Source organism: Homalodisca vitripennis, unplaced genomic scaffold, assembly GCF_021130785.1.
Source record: "Homalodisca vitripennis isolate AUS2020 unplaced genomic scaffold, UT_GWSS_2.1 ScUCBcl_267;HRSCAF=1843, whole genome shotgun sequence".
In the NCBI taxonomy this organism is placed as follows: domain Eukaryota; kingdom Metazoa; phylum Arthropoda; class Insecta; order Hemiptera; family Cicadellidae; genus Homalodisca; species Homalodisca vitripennis.
In genome coordinates, this window is record NW_025776392.1 from 102,276 (window position 1) to 126,671 (window position 24,396).

A 24,396-nucleotide genomic window follows, 5' to 3' on the forward strand; every position below is an offset into this window, starting at 1 on the left:
ACATTTGGGCTGTGTGGTCTGAGAGGCCAGCATTTATTACACTTGCATCAACATCTGTCGAGTCGAGGTTAGTACAAATACAGTCTATGGATGTTTCAGAGTGAGCTGTTATTCTAGTAGGAGGTAAGTCCACCCTTGTCAAATTATGGAGAGCTAAAACTTCATTCAGTTTAATTGTCTTTATGTCAGGGTTGATGCTGTCAATGTTGATGTCACCCATAAGGACTAATGGTAAGTTCTCAGTTTTTGTTTCCTCAATTACTTGTGAGAGTATGTTTAACCCATCATCCAAGTTCCCTGCTGGTGATCTGTACACTCCCATTACATGAATAATTCTTCTGTCTACCTTGATCTTTATCAGCGCAAGTTCACATGCGATTTCTTCACAGTACTGGTGTATGTCAATGGATTCTGAATATTCTTGTAAGGTTTTGATTAACATAGATAGCTACACCGCCTTGTTTGTGTGTTTTCCTGCTGAAATGAGCCTTTAAACTATAGTTGGGAATGTGGCAACATCCTTCGATTTGTTCTTGCTTAAGGCCATGCTCTGTCAAGATTATAATTTCAGGATTGGTATCTTCTATTAGATGGAGGAGTCTGTCTATTTTATTAGAGACACCCTGGATATTTTGGTGAAGGATACTTAATCTGGTTTGTTTTGTGGCTGGCTTGTCTCTAAAAAATAGGTGGATGTGCTGGGATAGTTGACATTGTGTCCAGTAGACATGAAGTCTTTATTGGTATTGGAATGCAGGCTAGTTGGTTTATTAAAGGAGTGGTTTATTTTTGTGTAGAAATCAATGTGTTTCCTGAAAAAATCCTCCAGGTCTTCGTCAACGGGTCGTATTCTTGCAGTTATTGGGGGTTCTTTCCCAGTTCTTGAAGGACATGTTGACATGAATGGTTCTTTTATGTTTATTGGGGGGGGAGTTGTGATTGTCTTGGGGGTTTGGCCTTCAGTAAGGTTTTCTGCATGGGAAGTGGCGGCTTTCACCTTTTGCACTTGAAGGGAGACACTGAATTTGTTCTCTTCTTTCTTATTGACAACTGGTTTTCTTGCATTATTGTGGTATCTTTTATGTTTGTGTGAGGGGGTTTTTGAACGATACGTGCATTCCTCTGCATTTTTCATAAGTGTTAGGTTCTTTATTATTGCTTCCAGACTTTTAAACTTTTCTTCCATGGAATTATGGCTGTTTTTTAAGAGTCCGATTTCCAAGAGAACTGAGGGGAAGGTATTATTTGTTTGATAGTCAGGGGCCAATGTTTGAGTTCCTGTAGTCCTGAGCCTCCTGTCAGTTTTTTTCAGGTGTCTGTAGCTGCAGTGTCATAATTTTACTCTCTAATTCTTCAATCTTATTTTCATAGTCTTTAATAAGTTCGATCTGTTTCCCGTCATGGTCCTCAAAAATAGTTTGTGCTTCAACCACATACAGTTTTTCCTTGGTCAACTGTGCTTCGAGCTCGGATATCTTTTCTTGGAGCCTTTCCATATGTGAGACATACTTTCCTTCGCAGTTTTCTAACTCCTCTACTTTGGCTTCTAGACTATTCAGTTTGTCTTGGAGTCTACGATTTTCATTTTTTAAGTAGTTGTTTTCCTGGAGTAAAGCGGATCCGATTTTGGCGGCTACTATCAAGCTTTCCTCGCTACTCTGTGTGTCACATTCTGTCAGGCTTTTTTCGAGTTCTTGGAGTGAGTTGCTTAAGGGGTTAAGTTCAGAGTTGCTGTTTATATGGGGTTTAGTTTGAGGGAGGTCCTGTGAGACAGACTCCGCCATTACTAGGGCTTCATTAAATTTTTTGTTTTTAAAATTGTTGGTTTTTTGTTTCCCATGTATGTGCTTGTATTCTGTGTATAGGCATATGTCATTTTGTCTGATAATGGCGGTGGTGTCTTCCCCAAAAAATGTAACTGTGTATTGTTGTTTTCTGTAATTTCTTTTATTTAAAGAATACAATTATTCAAAGAAACATCTGTTATAGCTATAACTCCAGTAGCACTTTCAAAGCACATACCACCAAGCTTGCACTTGATAAGCAGACGTGATAGTCAGGAGAGCCAGGTCAGGGTTGAACAGCAGATGATCATCTGCCCCCACTGAACTCATAATTAGCCTTGAATATCACCCAGATCATAGAAACAGTTCCCATTGTCATGGGGCAACATGATCAAGTCAAGTCAAGTCAAAGCAAACTTTATTCGTGAACGTAGAGTACAGAATATGTGTCAATAGATAAAAGTAATTATAAATTAGGTTGACAAATCTCTCCAATTTGAAAATTCTTCAACGGAGTAGAATGTCTTGTCGGCCAGCCAGGTGGTGAGACGTGTCCTGAATGGGAATAGTCTCTTCTCTTCTTTGAGATGTCTTGGCAGTACATTGAAAAATTTTGCTCCTGCATAGGAAGGTTTTTTTGCAAACATTGCAAGTCTGTGAGATTGAAGGTTGAAATTTACTGCGTTTCTGGTGTTGTGGGTATGGATGTCAATGAATCTTTCAGCATTGCTTGTGAGAATGTGATTGATGGACTGAAAGATAAACAAGGCAGTAACAGTTTGGATACCAAGGTCTTTAAAGGCACTTCTACAAGTGTCTCTTGGTCCCAAGCTTGCTAGCACTCTCACAGCCTTTTTCTGCATTATTAGGACTCTATTCAGATTTCCTGCAGTTGATCCACCCCAAACAAGCAGTCCATATCTTATGTGGGATTCAAATAGTGAGAAATAAGCAACTTTAGCTGTTGCGAGGTCTGTGACAGCTCTAACTCTTTTGAGCACATACAGGGCAGTACTTAATTTGTTGCAGACCAAATCAACATGAGGTGTCCAAGATAGAGCACTGTCTACAATAATTCCCAAGTACTTAGTTTCTTCCTCCACCTCTAACATCGGGAGTCCAGCATTTTCATTTTGTGCTCTACTAAACAGTACTTGCTTTGTTTTTCCTTCGTTTAGTGCCAAGTTGTTAACATGACAGTATTGTTTGGCTACATTTAAAGCAATGAAGGCCTTACAGTCTAAATTATCAGGTTGCTTTTCTGCCAACATCAAAGCAGTATCGTCTGCATACATTGTAGAAGAGGCATACTCACTGAGATGATTGGGTAAGTCATTAGTGAACAGTATATAGAGTACTGGTCCAAGGACGGATCCTTGAGGAACCCCTCTACTGATAGGAAGTTGATCAGATCTTGCATGGTAAGTTGTGTTGTTCACTGTATATTTGATCTCAACCAATTGAGTTCTATTTTTCAAGTAGCTTGAAAACCACCTTTCTTCTGTATTGTGAATTCCCAATGTTTTAAGCTTTTTAATAAGCAAGTTATGTCCCAGACTGTCAAATGCTTTAGAAAAAATCTAAGAACAAAGCTGTGGTCAAGTTTCCTTCTTCCAACTGGTCTATTACACCTTCAACAAAACTTATGATGGCTGTAGTGGTGGATCTTCCAGGTAGGAAGCCGTGTTGGTGTTCAGATAAGAGATTGTTAGAAGAGAGGTGTCTCATCAATCTTGTTAAAACAATTTTTTTCAATTATTTTAGAAATCGTAGGAATAAGAGATATTGGTCTATAATCACTTGCAACTTTGCATGTCTTTTGTTTATTTATCGGGATAACCTTAGCTACTTTAAGATCGTCTGGAAAAATGCCTTGTAAGAGAGACTTGTTAATTATGTTTGTCAATGGAAGCCTGATTTCTTCGACTATATATTTCAATACAGTGGATGATATATCGTCAATTCCAGCTGAGGGTTTTGATTTCAGTGAAAGAATTGTTTTTTCAACCTCGGTTAGATTTGTCATTTCGAACTTAAAATCAGAAACATTGTTGATTATGTCCATTTGGTTGTCAGTGAGGTCAAGATTTTGACCGGCTTCTTTCAGTGTTTTCTCGGCTACAGTTGTGAAATTAAGTATTTAGGTGTTCTGCTATTTGGAGTGGATTCTGAGTTTTGTTTCCGTCAACTTCCAGTTCAATTGCTGATTCCGTGCATTTTTTTTGTCGTTCATTGTTTATGGTGTCCCAGATCGCTTTAGGCTTGTTATCAGCATTGTTAATAAAGTCGGCAGTTGCTTGTCTTCTACAAAATTTCAATCTCAAATCATATGCTTTTTTCCTTTCTGCTGTTAATCTTTTTGCCTCAACCCCAGGTCTTAATTTTTCTTGCTCAAGAGCCTCAAGAAAGTCTTTTTGAAGTCTGTTAGCAACAGGGTCTGACATGCTTCTAAAGTTATGCCTTTGTTTGGATCTAGATTTTTTGTAAGGGCAGGCTGTGTTCATTGCTGAGGTGAGGATGCCACTAAGTTTTTTGTACGCTGTGTTTACATTTTCTGTATTTATGATTTCATCCCATTCCTGATCGCGGAGAATTTCTTTTAGGTGGTCCAAATTTTTTCTTGTTTAAGTGCCTTCTTTCTGAATTTACAATGGGCAGAGGAGCTGAACACTTGTAGATTGAGCTTAGCTGTGCTTTATGATCAGAAATCCCAGTAGTGAATGTAGAGACATTGATTTCTTGAGGAGTGATATTACTACATACACAGTCTATGGATGAAGATGTAGTATTTGTCTCTCTGGTAGGTGGGAGTTGTAAACGGTGAATATTGTATGCTGCCAAAGTATTAGTTAGCTTTGCGTTGTCCCTATCTTGTTTTAGACAATCGATATTTATATCCCCCATGATTATAATACGTGACTTCCATACAGGTACAGTGTCCAAAATGTCAGATACATGGTCAAGGGCTATGTCAAGATCTCCTCCAGGTGGCCTGTAGATTCCCAAGACATAAGTGCATTCCTGTCCCTCTGAGATAGCAACTAGTTGCGTTTCACACACCATTTCTATTGATGGTTTTGCAATGATTGGTTCTATTTTATATCCAAATGTATTGTTCTTATAAATGGCAACTCCTCCTTTCTTATGTGTGTCCCTGGAAAAACCTGCTATGAGATCATAATTTGGGATTCTGGTATTTTCAAGATGTTCATTTTTTAATCCGTGTTCAGTAAGAATTACCAGACCAGGATTTGTGTTCTCAAGCATGTGACTCAATCTATTTACCTTGTTTGCTAATGAATCTACATTCTGGTGAAGAATTGTCATTTGACAATTTTTTCCTCCATGTGTTCTATTTTGATTTTTCTTGGGATTCTTATTGTGAGGACGTTCACTTAGTTGGTTTTTTAAACCAGTTGCTTTGTTTTCCGGAAAGAATTTATGAAGGTTTTTGTTTTTTGAAATTGTTTCAATTTGAATTTTTTCCTGGGCACTGTTTCTAAAAAATTCTTTTGAACATTTTGGGCTGGTATCATGTTGTAGTTTTTGGCCATGTGTTCTTTGTAAAAAGTTATATTTTTATTGAAAAAGTCATCTACAGTTTGGCCCTCTGAAAATTTCTTTGAATTTAAGGGTGGTTTGCAGCTGAAAGGATATGTGATAATATGATCATTCTGTCTGTTTGTTTTAATTATAGAGTTGAAAAAATGAACATCTGTCTCACCTACAATGATGCTGGCGTCTTTCTCATTACTTGGAGCAAATGCAGTAGGTGTAGCCTGTGGGGTTGTCGACTGGCTGGGGTCCTCTGTCAAAGATGTTGTGGACAGTTTTTTGGTCAGGGTTTGACTGACTCCCTCCGTCAATACCGAATGATTCTTTGATTGAGCATTCATCTTCTTATATTTCAAATAGTTTTGTATCATTCCAACACTTAAAGTATTCTTAGTTTAAAATTTATTGGAATTAATATTCAATCTAATGGAAAATGGGAAAATCACATAAACTTGTGTTAGCAAGGGTATATTTGTACTTAGGATACTGAAAGATAGGGTAGGCACAGATACCTTACTATGTGTTTATTATGCATACATTCACAGCCTATTGTCCTATGGCGCTTCCCTCTGGGGCAATTATCATGGAGCTCAGAGACTTTTTGTGTTGCAAAAAAGGTCCATCAGATTAATATGTGGGGTATCAGCTAGAACACATTGTAAACCTCTCTTCATAAAATCAAGAATTCTTTCCCTGCCATCTATTTATGTATTGTCTGTTTTAATGTATATAAGAAACAATTTGTCTACTCTTGGGGATTACACCTCAGTACATGAACACAACACAAGATACAGGCAACATTTGGTGACAAAGAGGTGTTGTTATACTCTCACTCAAAATAGTTTTGTCTACCAAGGGATTAAAATGTACAATAGTTTACCACAACATCTTAAGGTGCTGCCTGTAAATAAATTTAAGAATTAATTGTATTAAGCTTATTTTATTGGATGAATGTCTGTACAGTGTTCAAGAGTATTATGACATAAACTTTCTTAATTATTGACTGTTATTAATTGTTGTAACTTATTAATTTATTGCTGTTGTTGTTGACACTTGTCCTGCATTCTGTAATGTGTAAATGACAAATAAAGGAATCTAAATTTTACTATATCTGAATACAAATTTTGGCTGGCCTATTTGCTGGAAGAATTGCTAAAATGCTGCCTTCATCGGGAAAACCGCAAAACCCACATGAAAGTTTTAAAAGTTCAATATGGCAAAGGATTCCTAAAACTGTATTTGTGGTACTCGGTACACTGAAACTAGGGACAACAGATGCATTCATTGGTTTCAATGAAGGAGCAGTATAAAACTAAATGTTTTCGATAGGCTAGGCATTTGATCTGGAAAGTTTTTGGTTTTAGGACTAAAGATAATCGACTCTGGAGAGTAAGAAAAGGTGATAAAGAAGTAAAATAAGGCAACAAGAGAAAGAGAGTCAATAGAAGGTTATTGTAAACAAAAAGAGAAAACAGTGAAGGTGAAAGTTACTCACCTGGTGGGGTTTCACAGTGAAAAGTCTGCAGTCTTGAATTGTGTTTACCCTTAAGCTAGTTTTATCATGTTTAGGAACAAATATTTAGGAAGTTTTTACTGCTTCAGGAGGAGTGTAAATCATAGGTTTAACAAGAGGAAATATATTTTAAACCCTTGCCAAGCTGTAGATAAATATATTTGAATGGTAGATTTTGATCTAATTGCCAAACACGATTATATCCGATATTATACTTTATGTATATTGGAGGGTTATTAAGGACACAAAAAGCCTTTGAATTGGCAGGTACATGCTCCGTGCCTATCGCGGTTGGCTAAGAAGTATTTTTAGATGATCTACATTCCGCGACAGGGGGCATCCTTCGTCAAGCTCCATCTGCCCTGTGCCATAACTAAATATATCCATTGTCTGCCGATGGGGTGTATTACTAATTCGTTGGTTGCCACAAATGGGTATACTACGTACCTCTTTTTTTTTGCTTCATCGTGATAGTGTTGTGTCTAAGTTAAGTTTTTTAATCTTGTTTTATAGTGCGACGAAGTGTACTTTATTTTAAGGGTAGAGTAATGACAATGATGAGAGTGTATTGTAAACTTCCCTCATAGTAGTTGGGCTAGAAATAAATGATAAGAAAATATACTAATAATTAGTAGTTCATATAATTTTTCAGTTTTATTACCAGGCCCGTGTTGGGTACGTCGAAAGGGCGGGGGACAGGGGTGGTGAGGGCGCCAACCAACTGGGAAACGGGGGATGTGGGGGGTATGGAATACCCCCCAGGTTGGCGGGGGGTCCGGGGGTTCCCCCCTGGGAATTTTTGAAAAAATAAACACCTAAAAACGTGTTTTTAAGCTACATGAAGCACATTTTTCTTCAAGCAGTAACGAAGAAAATTTACACTTTAGCAAAGACCTGTTCATTGTAAAAGTATTACAAATAATGCACACAAATCAAAGATACAAAAAAATTTAATAAACCACTTAAATCTGCGTTTTTTACCTTATTTGACACTTACAAATTGTAATGAACGAACATTGCTTATTTTTGTGCATTATCAATTTAAAAAATAAGAATGAAATCAATAAATTTGAACGTATATACCTCGAAAAAGGAAAATAAATAAATGGTAGTTAGTTGCAAACACTTTTAACTAATTAAGTTGTTTATGTTTTCAAGCATCTCCTCTTTCCTACCCTCCCCCAACACGACTGCGTTATAGAATCGCCCACTGCCACTGCGCAAATGTGTAGACCCGCTCAGTCAGCAATTCGGCAAGGCTTACATGTTACATTTTAAACAACATTTTAACTCATTTTAACTCAAACGAGTTTCCGTAGTTTATATTATAGTGTCTACAACACAGTTATAGACAGTTATCCTGAAAGAAGTATCTTCAGGAGAAGAGGCAACACTTTCATCACTACATTTTTCACCAGCCATTTTTTTTACTATCCTTGACCTTGACTTTTTGAATGTAGTTTCCATCATCAAATCTTTCAGATCCTCAAATTCTGAGGATGCCTCGATCTTCTCATTGAATTTCCTAACGAATGTGTGTGCTACTTCTAGAGTTTCATAAAACCTATTTCGCAGGTCTTTCAGTCTTTCAGTTGCTGACCCTATTAGCCTCCAGGCTTGAGCAAAGTCAAGATTCTTCGTTTGGAGGTAGTCTGATAACGGTGTAGTAACTTTAAATATTTGCAGGAAGGTCATTGCAATAACTGTTGTTTCAAACTCTAGAAACTTACTAAGAAGTCCTGTTGCAATACTCCTGACTGTAGTGTTAAATTCAGGGGACATGGAAATCTTTTGTAACGCCACGGTCAGTTCATGGAATAAATGTTTGGCTTGATGTGAAGGGTCAAGTGGGGTGCTTGTTGTCCAATTATCAATCCTGCCAAATATCTTAGTGGTAGCATCACTCTTACTCCGCCAACGTGTAGCACCAATAGCGCCGAGTTTAAAAACAGGATTTTCTGCTGAATAAAACTGTTGTCTCTTTAATAATTCCTTCAAAAATACTTGTGCCTCTTGGAGCAAACCAAAAAATGTGATCATTGAAGGAAGTATTTGTGCTGTATCAGTAAGAACTAGGTTTAAAACATGATCGTAGCACCAAGTGTGTATATGGTTCGGAATTCTCTCCGACAATTTCGCAGTTAAGCCTGCATAGGCTCCATTCATATTTGACGCCCCATCAAAAGCATTAGCTATACAATTTTCCACTGGGATTCCAACATTTTTCAATGTATTTTCTAAAGAATCCATCAGAGCATCGGCTTTAGTTGATGATACACATTGTAAAGCTATCAGTCTTTCCTGCACTTGGCCTCCGTTTACGAAAAACCCGAACAACGTATGAACATTGATCATTTCCTGATATGTCTATTGTAGTGTCCATTAAAATGGAGAAGTTTACCGGTTCCTTCACTTGAGCTGATATATTACTTACAATTTCATCACAAAGAATTTTAACAATTTTAATCAATGTTGTATTGCTGAGAAATGTCACGTGGCTACCTCTTCCGACTACCTTTTTCTTCTCTCCTGTTTCCTTTTCCTTTTTAGCTCTTTTCTCGAATGATTTTTTGCTTTTTCGTCTAGTTTCAAGAGGGCGCCGGTTTACCTTTAAGGTGAGGGCGCCTGTTAATATGTTAATAAATTTGTTAATAAACGGGCCTGTTTATTACACTGTACCATTAATTTTAATTTAGATAAAATTAACAACCGTCAATTTGTGTGTCAGATATTGCCTTGCTACAATGAAGACACTAGAAATAAAACTATAAAATACTCCAGACAGGTGACATGCAACAATAACATGCGGTAGCTGTCTGCACTGTGACTACAGAGAACTCACCAAGGTGCAAACACTCATGACAGAGGACCAAGGAAGTGCTAGAACTGCTTGCACAATATTAGGGCACACAACAGAATAAAACATGAACAATATAACGATACATAACATTACGCCAGTAACACACTTTTACACAATCGCTATAAACTTAATATTACTTTCATAACAACACAGACTAGATGCAATGCAATCAATTTATGACATGTTTATAACACATACTTATATGTAATTAAAGTACAAAAATTTTAAAAGATAAGAAAATATTCCATAGTTTAGTGTTTAACAGCATTTATTTAACATGTCTTATTTACATTTAGTTATGGAATTTATTACTGTCACAAGTAATGTTAGTAATATAAAAAATAATGCAATGGATAATTTAGTAACAAATTGATTAATATTTATGAATGTTCACTTTAAAAAAATTTGATTTCACAGTATTAACAACATTTACAAGAGATTGGTACATAACAAAAACATAAAACCATAATTCATGGAATATATAAAACTTAAAAATAAGTAAATAATAATATAATCTGCAGACAAACAAAATATAAACAGGCAAAAACCCAATGAAGTATACACATCAGATAAAACTTAGATAGTAAAAGAAAACTTGAAGAAGGACTGAACTGCTACATAAATAATATATATAAGGAAAATCCATACACAATCTATAAAACAAGCCATGGATATAAAAATAAAAAAGATTAATTGGAATAAACTATAAAAGGTAATAAAAACATATAATGCAATGCCGCAACCCAGTTGAGACACAGAAGTTGATGTGGCTGTTGCTGGATCCGAACACTCTCGTCAACTATTTTTAGTTGAGCAATCGATCTTCCATGGCTAATACCTTCAATCTGATTCAACAAACGTAATCACCATCTACTGGTGGTAAAATTTGTTAATAGCGGCCAAGATTAGGAATCCCTCAAGGGAGTGGCTTCTACATGGTCATGTGTGGCAATCCCAAGGTACTCTGCTATCCAGTCCAGATTCCTTCTCCTTTTGTTCTGGGTCTTTCGCTCTATGATCAGCACAACTCTTGAAGAGCTGACTGTACTTTTCTCTTCACTCTCCTGTTGAAGTACTCTACTTCTTCCTTTCCCTCTTTTTTTACTTTGTTTCAGGCCAATCCCAATGGTGTCACTCTCTGCGATCCTTGCAGAGGGCGTAGACCAGTGGCGTAGCAAAGGGGGGGGGCGGGCCGCACCGGGTGTCACCTTTTTTTGGGGTGACACCCAACCCGGTCTCTCAACTTTTAGAACAATGTAAAAAAAAAATTGCTGGCACAAAAATTTCTTGTTGGGGATTCCTCCACTAGCACTAGCTCAGCTGTATGTACTGTATAATTTGGGGATTCCCGCTAAAGAGCCTGACGTTGTTGTGGGGGATTCCCTGTCCCATACTCGCAATCTTTGACTTTTCAGTTGCAACATTTCTCATTTGCTCATGAAGTGTGTTGTGTTTGGTTGGCGTGAATTGTTAAATGTGTATTATTCTACAGTGATACATAATAAAAAGAAAAAAAATATATTATATCCATGACCTTTATCATATAAAATTTATTGCTTTTTACTTTCGATGGGGTGACACCACCAACTTCTACACCAGGTACCACCCAAGGTAGCTACACCACTGATCCGGCCCCTTTAGTGGAGAATTTAATGGAGCATCAGTTGCCTCTCCGAAACAATCTGGCCTTCCCCAGGGCTCTGCTTAGGTTGAAATTTTAGAACCCTAGCTGCCCATTAAAGCAGAAAAGAGAACAAACCTAACTGAATTGCCCTCAAACACTTGAAGTTGAGAAACAATAGAACCAGTACTATAAGTAAAGGTTCAGGATCTAAGTGGATCGAGTTTCAGTGAACACTGGTGGTTCTGGAGTGATCTTGTGATGCTTACACAAGATCAGAGACGGATATGGACTATGCAGAGAAACGGGAGCTTCTGAGAAGTCCAACATCTTAATACTCTGCAGACATTCTTGCTGAGGGGACTCAGAAGCTGGGCGGGCTGAGGGTCAAGAGACTTAATCACAGCATGCCTCAGAAAAGAGCGGCCATTATGACCAGGCTCCTGCTAATGAGGTAAAAAATGGGAGCCAGCAAAATGAGGAAGGGGTAAAAAAAAAATACAGAAGGAGACAGACAGAACTCCAAGCACTGAAGTAATCAGCTTGGCTCAAGTTCATGCAGTGGAGAAGAAAAAATCTAACAGCTTGAAATAGTTTAAAGATTTTCATACCTGTGAACACTTTTATTTCCACTTGGTGAAAAACTCTAACTTTAACCATAAGGCCTGTCTTGTCATAACAAGTAAAGATTGCTAGATAACTAAATAATCCTACCAACATCTGACAACTGGCTATCACTTACTGATATAGCTCAGGGGTATAGTATCCTGCTTCTAACCTCAAGGAACCTGGATCAAATCCCACCCAAGGCAATATCTTTTTGCTTGAAAATTCAAAATGAATTAATTTCATTCTGAGAGTTTATATCTGTATCAAATGTTGTTTTTATTGAAACTGACTGTGCAAGGTGTGTTATTTTAAGTGACATTCTCAATATTTACCTGGTTAATCATCCATGTTTTAATTGTCTATTGACACAGCTGCAGACAGTATTATTGGCTAGTCTTACCTACCAACTGTCAGTCAACAAAGTAAACAACTATTACTGTGCTACAAGCCCAAAGTCTAGAACTTTATGTCTTACATTATGCTTATCTGTTTGAATTTATTGAGTATTGAATTTATTACTGCTACTGTTTAAGCAATAAAATGATATAATGGTGAATTATATTATTATATAAATTATATTAATAACACCTTGCCTACTACATAACAGCCAACTCGTGTACACAGGCCAAACTCAAATAAATATTATAATAAATAATATAAATAAATAATGTTAATTTAATATAATATTATTATAACTCTTATACTCTGACCCTCAAGGTTTTATTTCTACTAGAGATAACCCACACAACATGTACATTATAGGAGAACTGGTCTTTGCTAGGCTTAGAGGCCATCCATACTGGCCAGCACAAATAAAAGAATGCGTCACAAATGAAAGTGGAAAACCTCCAAAGTACAATGTGGAATTTTTTGGAGACCACGACACAGCTATGATGAAAGAAGGCGATATATGCCTCTATTCTGACTATAAACATATACATGGTAAGCCTAAAACTGATAATTTCAAAAACAAAAATTTTAACAAAGCCTTGACCGAGGCTCAAATGTTTTACTTAAATAGCCTAGGAAACGATACCCTTAACAAAAAACGACTCATTCAGTGAAAATACAAACGGCCGCAATGAACCACAAAACATATCAATCAAAGTCCTTGAAAGTAGTCTAATCGAAAATAACTTCCTAGAAACCTCAGGCACTCAGGAAGACAAACTAGAAATGGCCGCCAAAATAGGCTCAGCTCTTGTAGAGGAAAATGAATACCTAAAAAAAGAAATAAACCAACCTTCACATTAAACTAACCATCACGGAGGGAAAATTGGAGGAATTGGAAAATGAAGAAAGAGAAACCACATAAATAAAATAGAAACTCTGCTAGAACTAAATGCAAATACCCAGGCCTCAACTCACTAAAGAAAAGCAATCGCACTCAGAAGCCCAAAGAACATACGAGGATCACGACTTGGAACTAAATCAACTCATTGAAAATGATGCAAGAAGAATAAAAGAGCTTTGAAAAAACAATCTCTACATTAAATAAAAAAATACAAACTCAAGAAATAAAACCTACTACTACTCTAAAGGACTCCACAACCCAAACCCTCCCTCCCTCTAAATATACTCAGATGAATAAAGATAGTAATACATCCCTCCTGCATGAAATGTCACACATAAAGACTAAACTTGACCAGTTAATACTAAACGTCAGCCCCTTGACAACAGAGCTTAATCAGGCTTATCAAGAAAAACTGGAAAATATACTAATGGGGCCCTAAACCATCAAAACCCCTAGAAACCACACCACACTACAGAGAAAATCTGACAATACCAAAAGTGACACAGTCCGTCAAGTCCGTAACAAGACTAGCAGGCCCGCCCACAAAAACTAACAAACACTTATTCCAGGCAGCTGGCAATAAGCAAATAAATAAGTTCAGTGTGTGTCACTTCAAGTAAAAAAATCAACTGAAAAAACCAAAGGTCTCAGCTATTAAGCTCTCAACTCATTCGACAGAAAAAGAAAGCACTAAGTGGCTGTCCCTACACAAGAACACAAAGATCACAAGAAACCAGCAGATGAAAATCAGTGATGGACCTCCACTGAATGCAAGAAGAAGGAGTAAAGATGAAAGCTACAACGACTTCTTTGTTAAAAACATTGACTTCTATATAACGCTCAAGAAGAAAGAAATGGACTCAGAAAAAATCATGTGGAAAAAACAGGATCCAGTGAGGACCCTGACCCAACACCACACCTAGAGTCTAATCTAACAGCCTCCTCATCAAAAGAAGATCATAGACAACAACAAAATAATCTTGACCCAGGATGAAACCTACCAACAACACTTTTTTTAGACAAACCGCAAACTGAGAAACAAAAATCCCTGACAAAACCTAAAACAATGACATTATCAGAAAGCATGCAAGACCAATATAAACAAAACACTAAACGAGCCCCTTCAAGGAATAAAAAACTTTCCATACTACACCAAAATGTAGATAGAATCTCTAATAAAATAGAACGACTTAATGCTCTCCTAAACACCCCTTGATCCTGATGTCCTAATTGTCACAGAGCATGGACTAAAGAAAGAAATACTGGAACACACAAGATTGACTGGGTATAAATTGACGGCCAATTTCTGCAGGGAGTGCCACCTGAAGGGAGGAGTCACAATCTACACTAAGCGACACTACAGGGAAGTGTTGAAATTATAGAAACTCAAGATTTGAGCATTGAAATGACCTGTGAAGTAGCAGCCTTAAAGATAAGCCTAGGTAAAACTACATCCTATCTCATTGGCACATACAGGACAAAACACAACTTATCACTTGGACTTGAGGTAATATCTGACTTGCTTGAAAGAACCCCAACAGCTAACCATCCAGTGATACTTATGGGTGACTTAAACATAGACTGTCTGGACAAGAAAAGTGACTATTTTCAACTGCAAAGACATGCTGACAAGCTTTAATATGCACATACTTGACCTCCCCCCCACCAGAATTACTCCAACCTCCAGGTCATCCATAGATAGTGTCTGCACAAATCTTCAAAACGAAGAACTTGAAGTCCAAATCATTGAGGAAGGGCTATCTGATCACACAGGTCAGCTCTGCAATATAACTTGGAAGAGCGATGGCCCAACCAAAATCCCCACCATTGAATGCAGAAATCTTAATAAAAAGAACCTTCTTCACCTTAAAACAGAACTTAGCCAACAGAACTGGGTGGAAGTATACACTGCTGGAGAAGTAAACACAGCCTATAATAACTTCAACTACATCCTGACAAACGCATTGAATGATACCTGTCCTTTGAATAAATTTAAGAAAAGAAATCTAAGACCCAAAATAAAAGACCTTCAGGCGATTCATCTAAAAACCAGATTTTTGGAAGCTCAGGACAGGTACAATATAACCGGGAAAGAAGAAGATAAAAAGAATGCAAGTCAACTGAAAAAGGAATATGATTTATACCTGAGGACACTAAGACGACAAGCCACAGCCAAGATCATATCTGAAGCCAACGACAAAGCAAAAGCAGTGTGGAAAGATAATAAACACAGAAAGAAAAAGTAGAAATAAAGCCACATCACCTACAGAACTCGACATCAGTGGCAAACGCACATCAGACCCAACAATGATGGCAGATCATTTTAATAACTTTTTTATAAGTGTTGCAGATGAGACGTTACAAAGAAGTAAACAGCCTTGCAACCAACAACTGTCTGTAGAGACAAGAGAACCTGAACACTCCTTCACTAGTTCTCTACCCCACAAATTGTGAAGAGGTTTATAAGACTATAAGCTCTCTAAAACCTAAAACCTCATCTGGGTATGACGGGATATCAGCTAAATTAATTAAGACCTGCAAGGAAGAACTAGTTAACCCACTGGTTGAGATTATAAATAAATCATATTCCTCAGGGACCTTTTCCCAACGCCTTAAAAACTGTCAAAAGTATATCCTAAGTTTAAACAGGGATCTACTATTCAAGCATCAAACTACAGGCCGATTTCTCTAATATCGACCTTTTCTAAACTGATAGAAAAACTGACCCTGACTAGACTCTTTCACCACCTATCTAATAATGGACTTCTCCCAACCCATCAACATGGATTTCTCCCTGGCAGATCAACCACCTCAGCTTTAATCACACTTAACAGAATACATAATTGACCAACTTGAAGTTGGTAACACCACCACTGCCATTTTCCTGGACTATAGCAAGGCTTTCGACTCCCTTAATCATGACCATCTTATGAAGAAATTGGCCACGCTAGGAATTCGAGGACAAGCTCATGACTGGTTCAAAAGCTACCTCACAGGAAGAAATCAAATAGTTGAGATGAGCTATGTCACCAACAAAACCATTCAACAGGTCAAGTCCAAGCCAAAGAGTATCATCCGAGAGTTCCACAAGGGTCCGTACTGGGGCCAGTTCTCTTTATCCTATACACCAGTGACTTCACAAGATATCTGAATAGCTATAGCCAATGCATTATGTATGCAGACGACACTGTCCTACTTCTTAGTGATGAAAACCCTAATCAGCTGGAAGTAGCATCACACATAGCTTTTAACATGGCAGTCCAATACTGTCATCAAAATGACCTTGTTATTAATGAGAAAAAGACTCAACAGTTAATCCTGGGAAGGCACAAAGACAACACATGTCGACTACCCGAATCAGAAGATAACAACGTGACAAAATATTTAGGTATACTAATTGACGACTCTCTGTCCTGGACACACTCATATAGACCACATCTGTAACAAGCTGAGTACAGGCCTCTTTGTAGTGCGAAGAATAAAGTGGATAGCCAATGCAGACACTGCAAAGACTGCATACCACTCACTATTTGAGAGTCATCTGCGCTATGGAGCTTCAGTTTGGGGTGCTACAACAAAGCACAAATCTGGATCGACTATTGATCATACAAAAACGTGCCATAAGAATACTGGCCGAGCTTCAGCCCCAGAGAAAGCTGTAGAGAATCGTTCAAAACCATAAACATTCTCACAGTAGTAAACCTCTACATTATGGAAACAATAATACACCATCATCTAAAGTCACTACAGCCTTTGAAAACAGCAGGCCAGATGCATCACTACAATACCCGGCATAGAGCAAAACTACTGTCTCCCTATCCACCACCGCTCACTGACAGAAAGAAAACCAAGCTACGCTGGAGGAAAAATGTGGAACGCCCTACCCTTGCAGCTGAAGACAATTGGAGGACAACGTTTTCCATGAAGAGCTCAAAAATTGGCTACTGGCCAACCCATTCTACACGATATCAGAATTCATGAACCGGGGATAACAGCAAAACATTTACATTACAATCAACCTAATGTATATAGCATATCAACAATTTTTTATAACCTCGTAAAAACTTGTATTTATGACGCTAACACTGTTCTTGAAGAACATGTAAATAAAAGAAGTATTGTCTATTGTCTATTGTCTATTGTCAAAAGGCAAAGAAGTCTCATACATGGCCATCTGTCACAAAAATGGCAATTGGTATCGAAAGCTATCCAGAGGCGAAGCTTATTGCGATGCAGAGAGAAGTAATCAAGGTTACATTCATGGATGCGGTCCGACCCACTGACAATGGGCAGATCTTTCACAGGTAGTTATCTTGAAAAAGGGACATCAATGATGCTGCCAAAGATAGCTGGAGTCATTGATGGGAAAGTTCTGATCAATTGGTGATCAGGTGAAGCTTATCTACTGTACTGAGAGAGAAAATTATAAAGACTATGAGTTCAGTAATTGATTTATCAGTTTTGGATTGAAGACTTGAAGCTTTCAACATACCATAAAAAATCTCTTCCAAGATACTCTTCAATACTGTAAAGAGAGTTTGTAATAGCTACTTTACTTCACTCTTTTAAATGTCACTTCTTAAGATCTTCTGGTAATATGTTCCACACCTTTATTCCCATGTATGTGGGCTTCTTTTCAAACAGAGCTAGTCTGTGCACATTAAGTTGAAAGTTTGCTGCACCTCAAGTGTTGTAGTGATGGATGCTGGAACTTATTCAGTTTTCTACATAGATTCTCAATATGCAGTGCTATTATTATTATTATTACTAGCTTAAGACCAGCTTAGGTCTTTATTAATATCACTTCCAAGTATTTTGCCTCTGTTGCCACCTTAACACTAGGTTAGTGAGCTGTTTGTTCCTTTATATTGCCCATTATGATTTGCTGAGTTTTAGCTTGTCCAGGTTGTTATATTGGCAATACTGCACAGCGATGTTCATCGCAATATATGACTGGATCTCTAGTGCTAGTCTGCAGATTTTTCAGACAGAAGCAAGACTGTATAATCAGCAAACATTAAGGTTGTGGAAAATTCTTACAGATACTTAGGAAGATTGTTAGTAAAACTTGTGAAAAGAACAGTCGCTAGGACAGATCCCTGTAGAACAACCTTTAGAATTTTCTGGACTTTATTATGTTGAGTATGTTTAATTTCAACCATCTGCTCTCTATCCATCAAGTAACTCCTAAACCATTCTTCTGTGTTGTCTTGCATGCCCAAGGAGGATAGTTTTGTCAAGAGTTGTTCATGGTGAATAATGTCAAAGACTTTGCTTCAGTCCAGTCATATTGCAGTAGATGTACTTTTGCATTCCAATTGGTCAATGACGTCTTCAATGAAGCTAATCAGAGCTATCATCAAACTCATAATTTATTATAATTAATTGTTTGAAAATTACAACTAATTATACTAATATGTAAATGTAAAAATTTAGAGGTTTGTATTTTGGTTGTTTCATCATGCAAAACTATTGCTCCAATTGAGTTGAAATTTTGTATAAACTTAGTTTAAAATGTAAGAGATCACATAAAGCTAATTTTTCATACTTACTTTTATGAAAAATTTTCATTTAATAGGAAATCTTCTCAAAAACAACCTGTGATTAGTTTAACAAACTGCGTCTCAGAATATACAACTTTAATTACCTGAAAACAAAACTGTGTCACTAAAAAACATATTGCAAGTAATGTATAATTTGTTGTAAAATTTAGATAACACGGGAGATCGTGCGTTCAATGAGCAAATTGTCACAAAGCATGTAAACAAATTTGTACTTTTAAATAAAATGTGTCTAATTAGAGAACAATATACAAAATGGAACTTGTATTTATTATAAGTGAGTTATTATGATAGTATTCTTAAATACTAAAAAAAGCTCTTCAATAAGTTACCATTAGGCTGTAGAGATATTACGTGTAAAGTTTTAAAAAATGTTGTTTTAAGATGGCTTAAGAAAAAAGCTTTTTATTCTGTTGATGAGATGTTATCAGGCAGTATTGACATTGTATTTTAATTTTAATTTAGTTTTTTTTTGTTTTCTGACATGTACTTATGACCATAAGTGCTAAACCTAGTATTATCTAATTTCTTTGACTTTGTCATGGCAATGTAATGTGGGACGACAATAAAATGATTCTTGATTCTTGAAATTTAAATGTTAGTTTCAGAGAATATTGCTGAATTGGGTGCAGGGGACAACAAAATTGTATTTATTTTCAAAACAAAGTGAGTAAAAGATTTAGAAATGTCAAACTCTTGTGTAGAAATATACGAGAAGACAAAATATGAGTTCCCAAGCTAGAGTTATTGTTGATCATAATTTTACTACAGAGTATTGAAGATTGTGTGGCATGTTATACACTAGAATAACATATAAGCTATGCAGTATATTAACATTTCAAAGTTATTGCCCTGCCAAATGACATTCAAACATGCCATTTAAATGCAAGGAGATAATTATAATACTTTGAAAATAACATTTCTTATTTCAACCCAATAATTTTATTTTGCTCACAGTTGACTTGATAAGAATATTAAAGAATCTATTTTAAATACACTTTTAAATGCTGATTTAACTACTAGTATACAATGAATGCAGGATTACTACTGTACTGCAAAAAGGAATGATAAAATTACTATCTAACTTCACAATTTTTCAAACTAGTAATACAAAGGCAATATATTTTTAACTCTGCCATAAAATCAAACTTAATAAACTACACTATGTACATGTAGATAAGATTAGCTTCTTTCTCTTTGACATTGTGGTACAACATATTAACAGTTGGTGACAAGAGACAAAACATTTTAGCACACATGCTACAATATTTTCTTGACGGAATTCTTTCCAAAAGTCTTTATTGGTGCAGAAATGATTAAATACAAAATAATGTGTCGAGTTGTTACGATAACCATTTTATACACATTTATTTAGGCACTAATATCTTGTGTATGATACCTAATTGAATTTTTAACTAGTTAGAAATTTTAGACTTTCTGTAAACCCTAGTATATTTAACTGTGCCTTTAACAATTTTAAATGGGTATTTTAATCCAGAAGATGCATATTTCAGTTGCTGAACAGCCCAATTTTAGCCAAAACTATTCCAGTTATGAATCAAAAGTCTAACTTTTTACACATCATATTTTTAAGTTCATACTTGTAACATCATAAATACACAATTAAATGGTTATACTCTGGTCTCCACGTTTGGAAGAGTGCATAACATTAAAGGAGGGATAGCAATATACAAAAGTAACAAAATAGAGAATGAAACTACAAGTTTGGAAATGGAACATCTCAGTATACCCCTAGTCTGTGAAGTAACAGTTGCCTCTATCAAACTTTCTGGAAAGGGACAACTTTATATGATAGGTGTATATCGGCCTCCTATAATCTGATTGACATCACAGCAGAAGCTATCGAGGTCCTTCATAAAGTTCTGGATAACATTCTGACTCACAGCAGAATTATTTTGATTGGGGATATAAATATTGACATTTTAAGACCTACTAGGAAAACTATCATGTTTGATGAATTTATTTTGTCCCATAACATGACACGACTCCAACTTTCAGCGACCAGAGTATTTTAAGGTCATCAGTCCTCCATAGATGCTATCTGCACAAATGCTGAAATTGATGAATCTCAAGTGAAAATTCTCCATACTGATATAAGTGACCATTTCGGACAACTTTGTTATCTGTCTCTGTCTGTTGAATAAAAAAAAAAAACTACTACCTCCTTTCATCGACATGTAAGTCCAGAGAACTTAACAAATCTCAAACGATATTTGGCTGAGGAATCTTGGAATCAGAACCAGAATCAGAAATTTATTGTCACGTAACGTATTGGACTAATGTACTTCAACAAGATAGTGTGGAAGAGGCCTACAGACAATATTTGGAGACAATAACATACTTTTTAGATCTCACTTGTCCGATCAAGACATTCTTAAGTTATATATAAACTTAAGTATGTCTTAAGTTTATATATAAAATTGGAAGCGTATTCACTTTTTTCAATTGTTTGTGCTGCATTATAATGGAAACTTGGACAATATTGCACATTATTTAACTACGTATTCAGCCAATTAAGACAAGTTTGAACTAAACAGAATATTTTTAGAAATTTTATTTAAGAATAATAAAACACTAACACACATCATAAACTAATTCCTTTGCTTTTATTTTGTATTTCATGTAACCATGCATTTAGTATTATAGGATCTACTTGGTAGGAATTGATCTTTATTCAATTTTGCTAAAAGAAAAGAAAATCATAACAAACAAGGTTTTTATGCCAAGAAACATATTTAGGTTTTAAAAAAATGTTGTATTTTGAACATTTTGGTTCCTATGTGTAAGATTTGTTATTTTTCAGTAAACCCATAAAGTATAACAAGGGAGTTTTTGACCACAAACAAAGATCTAGCCAGTACTCAAATTTTAAATTGTTTCAATTTATTACTTTTTTAGTAAATGATTATTATTATTAAAATAATTCAGTATTACTGACATGTACTGCTGAAAGATCATTCTCAACACAGATATGGGTCAAGAACCTTGTAAGGAACAAAATGAGGTTTTACTCTGTCTTTGGGAAAATGCCAGTTGTCTTGACCCTCCCCAAAAAAATGTTCCTGGTAACGTTCTTGACCACAAATACTATATAATATTTGTATATACATTTTACCTATTAAAAATGCTTATAAGGTATTACAAATTTTTGCTACTCGCTTTGTTAGAATTTAATATTTCAAACAGAAGAAAAATAAAATAAGCTACAACTACTCATAACACTAAAATCATAACAATTAGAGTAAAAGCTGCAATTCTGATAATTTCTATTGCTAATTCATGTGTAACTGAGGTTTCAAACATCAGCTAAACAAATGTGTTCCTGAAATTTAAACTTACATATGGACTGACAGCAAATTATCACAACTGGATGGCCTTGGGAGTGGATGTGGAGAGAGAGAGAGAGAGAGAGAGAGAGAGAGAGAGAGAGAGAGATAGAGTTTAATGATGATGGTCTAGTAAGCTGGACCTGTGAATTATTTACTCATAGCCAGCCAGCTTCTGTTAGTAGAAGTGCGCAGTAAAAATCTGTTCAGTGTATAGTCAGCTGATTCTTTTTAGGTAATGTAATTATATCTGTCTATATATTAACTTTGTAAACAAACAAGAAAAATAACAAATTTTGTAGTAAACAATATTTAGCCATTTGAAATTTTAGCTATTGTGATGTTATAAATAATTACAGAAACTCAGCCTGTTAAATTATTTTCATCTAAACAATAAAATTTTAATATAGTATCACTGAAGAAATATTAAATTTATTTATTCTTTATATAATAATTAAGAGAAAATCTTTTTTTTATAAATTTACTAAACAATATTATAATCTTGGTTTTGAAAATAGTTGTACTGTTGTTGTTTATGTATGTAAATTGTTTTATTTTGAAAGTAATATGTGTTTAGACATAGACATAGACATAGATATTTATTTGTACAAAACGTTCTTTACATGTTTTTTTACAATAGTGAACTGGTACATTGTCATAATATACAATACATACTAAAGCCTTTATGGTAATTTTATTACGTTACAATAAAATTTAGTCAGAAAAATAACAAACACTTGATTTTTATTTAGAATTAACTAAGGAGGTTTAGCTGTAGTTCATCTATTTCATATATAGCTTTTGTCAATAAGAACAGTCTTTAATTCATTTTTAAATTTTCCTATGGTCATAGACTTTAAGTGTTAAGGGTAGGTTATTGTACAATATCAACCCCGATACAAAGGGCTTTTTCATAGAATGTTTTGAGCGATGGAGGGGTATTCTAAAATTAGCGTTATTTCGAGTGTTATAATTATGTTGAAAATCTTAGATATTCTATTAGTTGGTCTTTGCTTAAATGGATATAAACCAACAACTCATATATGTACGAATCCTGAGGCAACGGGACTGAATGGTGGACGAATCTATGTGAGTGAAAATTTATCTACATGCTATCGTAACTTGCTGTTGAAAGCAAAACAAAGGGGAAGGGAATTAAATTTCAAGTACATTTGGTTTAAGAATGGTGTTGTCAAGATGAGGGGAAACAGACACAAGTAAAGTTTTTGACATTAAGAAGTTATCTGACTTGGATAGGATGGGATAACTGGTTAGTTTTAGGTACAATTCATTTTTTTGTTGTAATTTTTCTAATGGACAGAGATGTAACCAATTTAGAAGATCAAATTAATTGTAGAACTTTTGATGATATTATGTGTTTTTTGAAAAATATTGTGTTGAAGGTAATATGGGTAATGGTTTTTAACACTTCATGTAAATATAAGGTCTTTAAAACAAAACTGGGACCAGTTTTTGGGTTATTTTGGAGGTTTGCTTAATAAGTTGGATGTAGTTATTTTAACAGAAGTTAATATAAAGTATGACCTGATAGAACTGTTCAAGTTGGAAAATTTTGTAAGTTTATGTAGTCCTGAGAGAAGCAAGAAAAGGTGGAGGAATAATGTTATTTTGTAAAAGGATAATTTAAGCTTTGAACAGTGGAAAATAAATGTGGAATTGTTGTGAGGGAATTCTTGTAAATGTGAGGAAAAATGAATTAGAGTTAAATTTAAATATTCAGGCACTATATAGACCCCCTACTAAGAATATGTCTGTCCTGTACGAGTTTTTTAACTGACCTGGAAAACGTAATACGTGAAAAAGTAAATGAAAAAAAACTTGTTGGTTATAGGAGATGTCAATATTGATTTTGACAGATCTAGAATTTAAAAATAGTTCAAAATTATAAAAATTTAATGCAGAAAACGGTTTTTTAGTCTCATATATAAATGGTTTTACAAGGGAAGAAGTTTTGGGAAACAGACTAGTTTAGATCCTGTCTTGATCACGTTTATCTCAGGGCTGATAAGGTTACAGCAGAGGCTTTCTTACTGAAGTTGAAACTGGCTGACCATTATACTTTGCCTTATCAATGTACAACCGGATAGTGGGTCCTTTCCACATAACAAAAGTCTGTCTACTTATCATAGGATTGATAAAAAAATATTAAAAGAAGTATTATTTGAGTGCGATTGGACTGTTCCATACGGTAACAGTCATGACACAAATTTTTTATGTAATTACTTAATTAA

The 24,396-nt window shown here is 35.5% G+C and overlaps 2 protein-coding genes across 3 annotated transcripts in view; one reads left to right on the forward strand and one right to left on the reverse strand.

Moving 5' to 3' along the window:
• LOC124370530 (probable cytochrome P450 6d5) overlaps nt 1-24,396 on the forward strand; it is a 67,687-nt gene that overhangs the window by 24,340 nt on the left and 18,951 nt on the right. Inside the window, exon 1 of one of the 2 annotated variants that reach the window (XM_046828820.1) lies at nt 22,253-22,379. The exons of the other annotated variant lie outside the window; for it this stretch is intronic. The gene's annotated coding sequence lies outside the window, so the exon portion shown is untranslated. Of the gene's footprint in view, nt 1-22,252; nt 22,380-24,396 lie in introns of those variants that run through there. 2 annotated transcript variants of the gene reach the window in all.
• Nucleotides 1,299-1,784, reverse strand: LOC124370528 (BICD family-like cargo adapter 1). Its single transcript, XM_046828818.1, has one exon. The coding sequence runs from the start codon at nt 1,782-1,784 to the stop codon at nt 1,299-1,301; it is 486 nt and encodes a 161-aa protein (XP_046684774.1).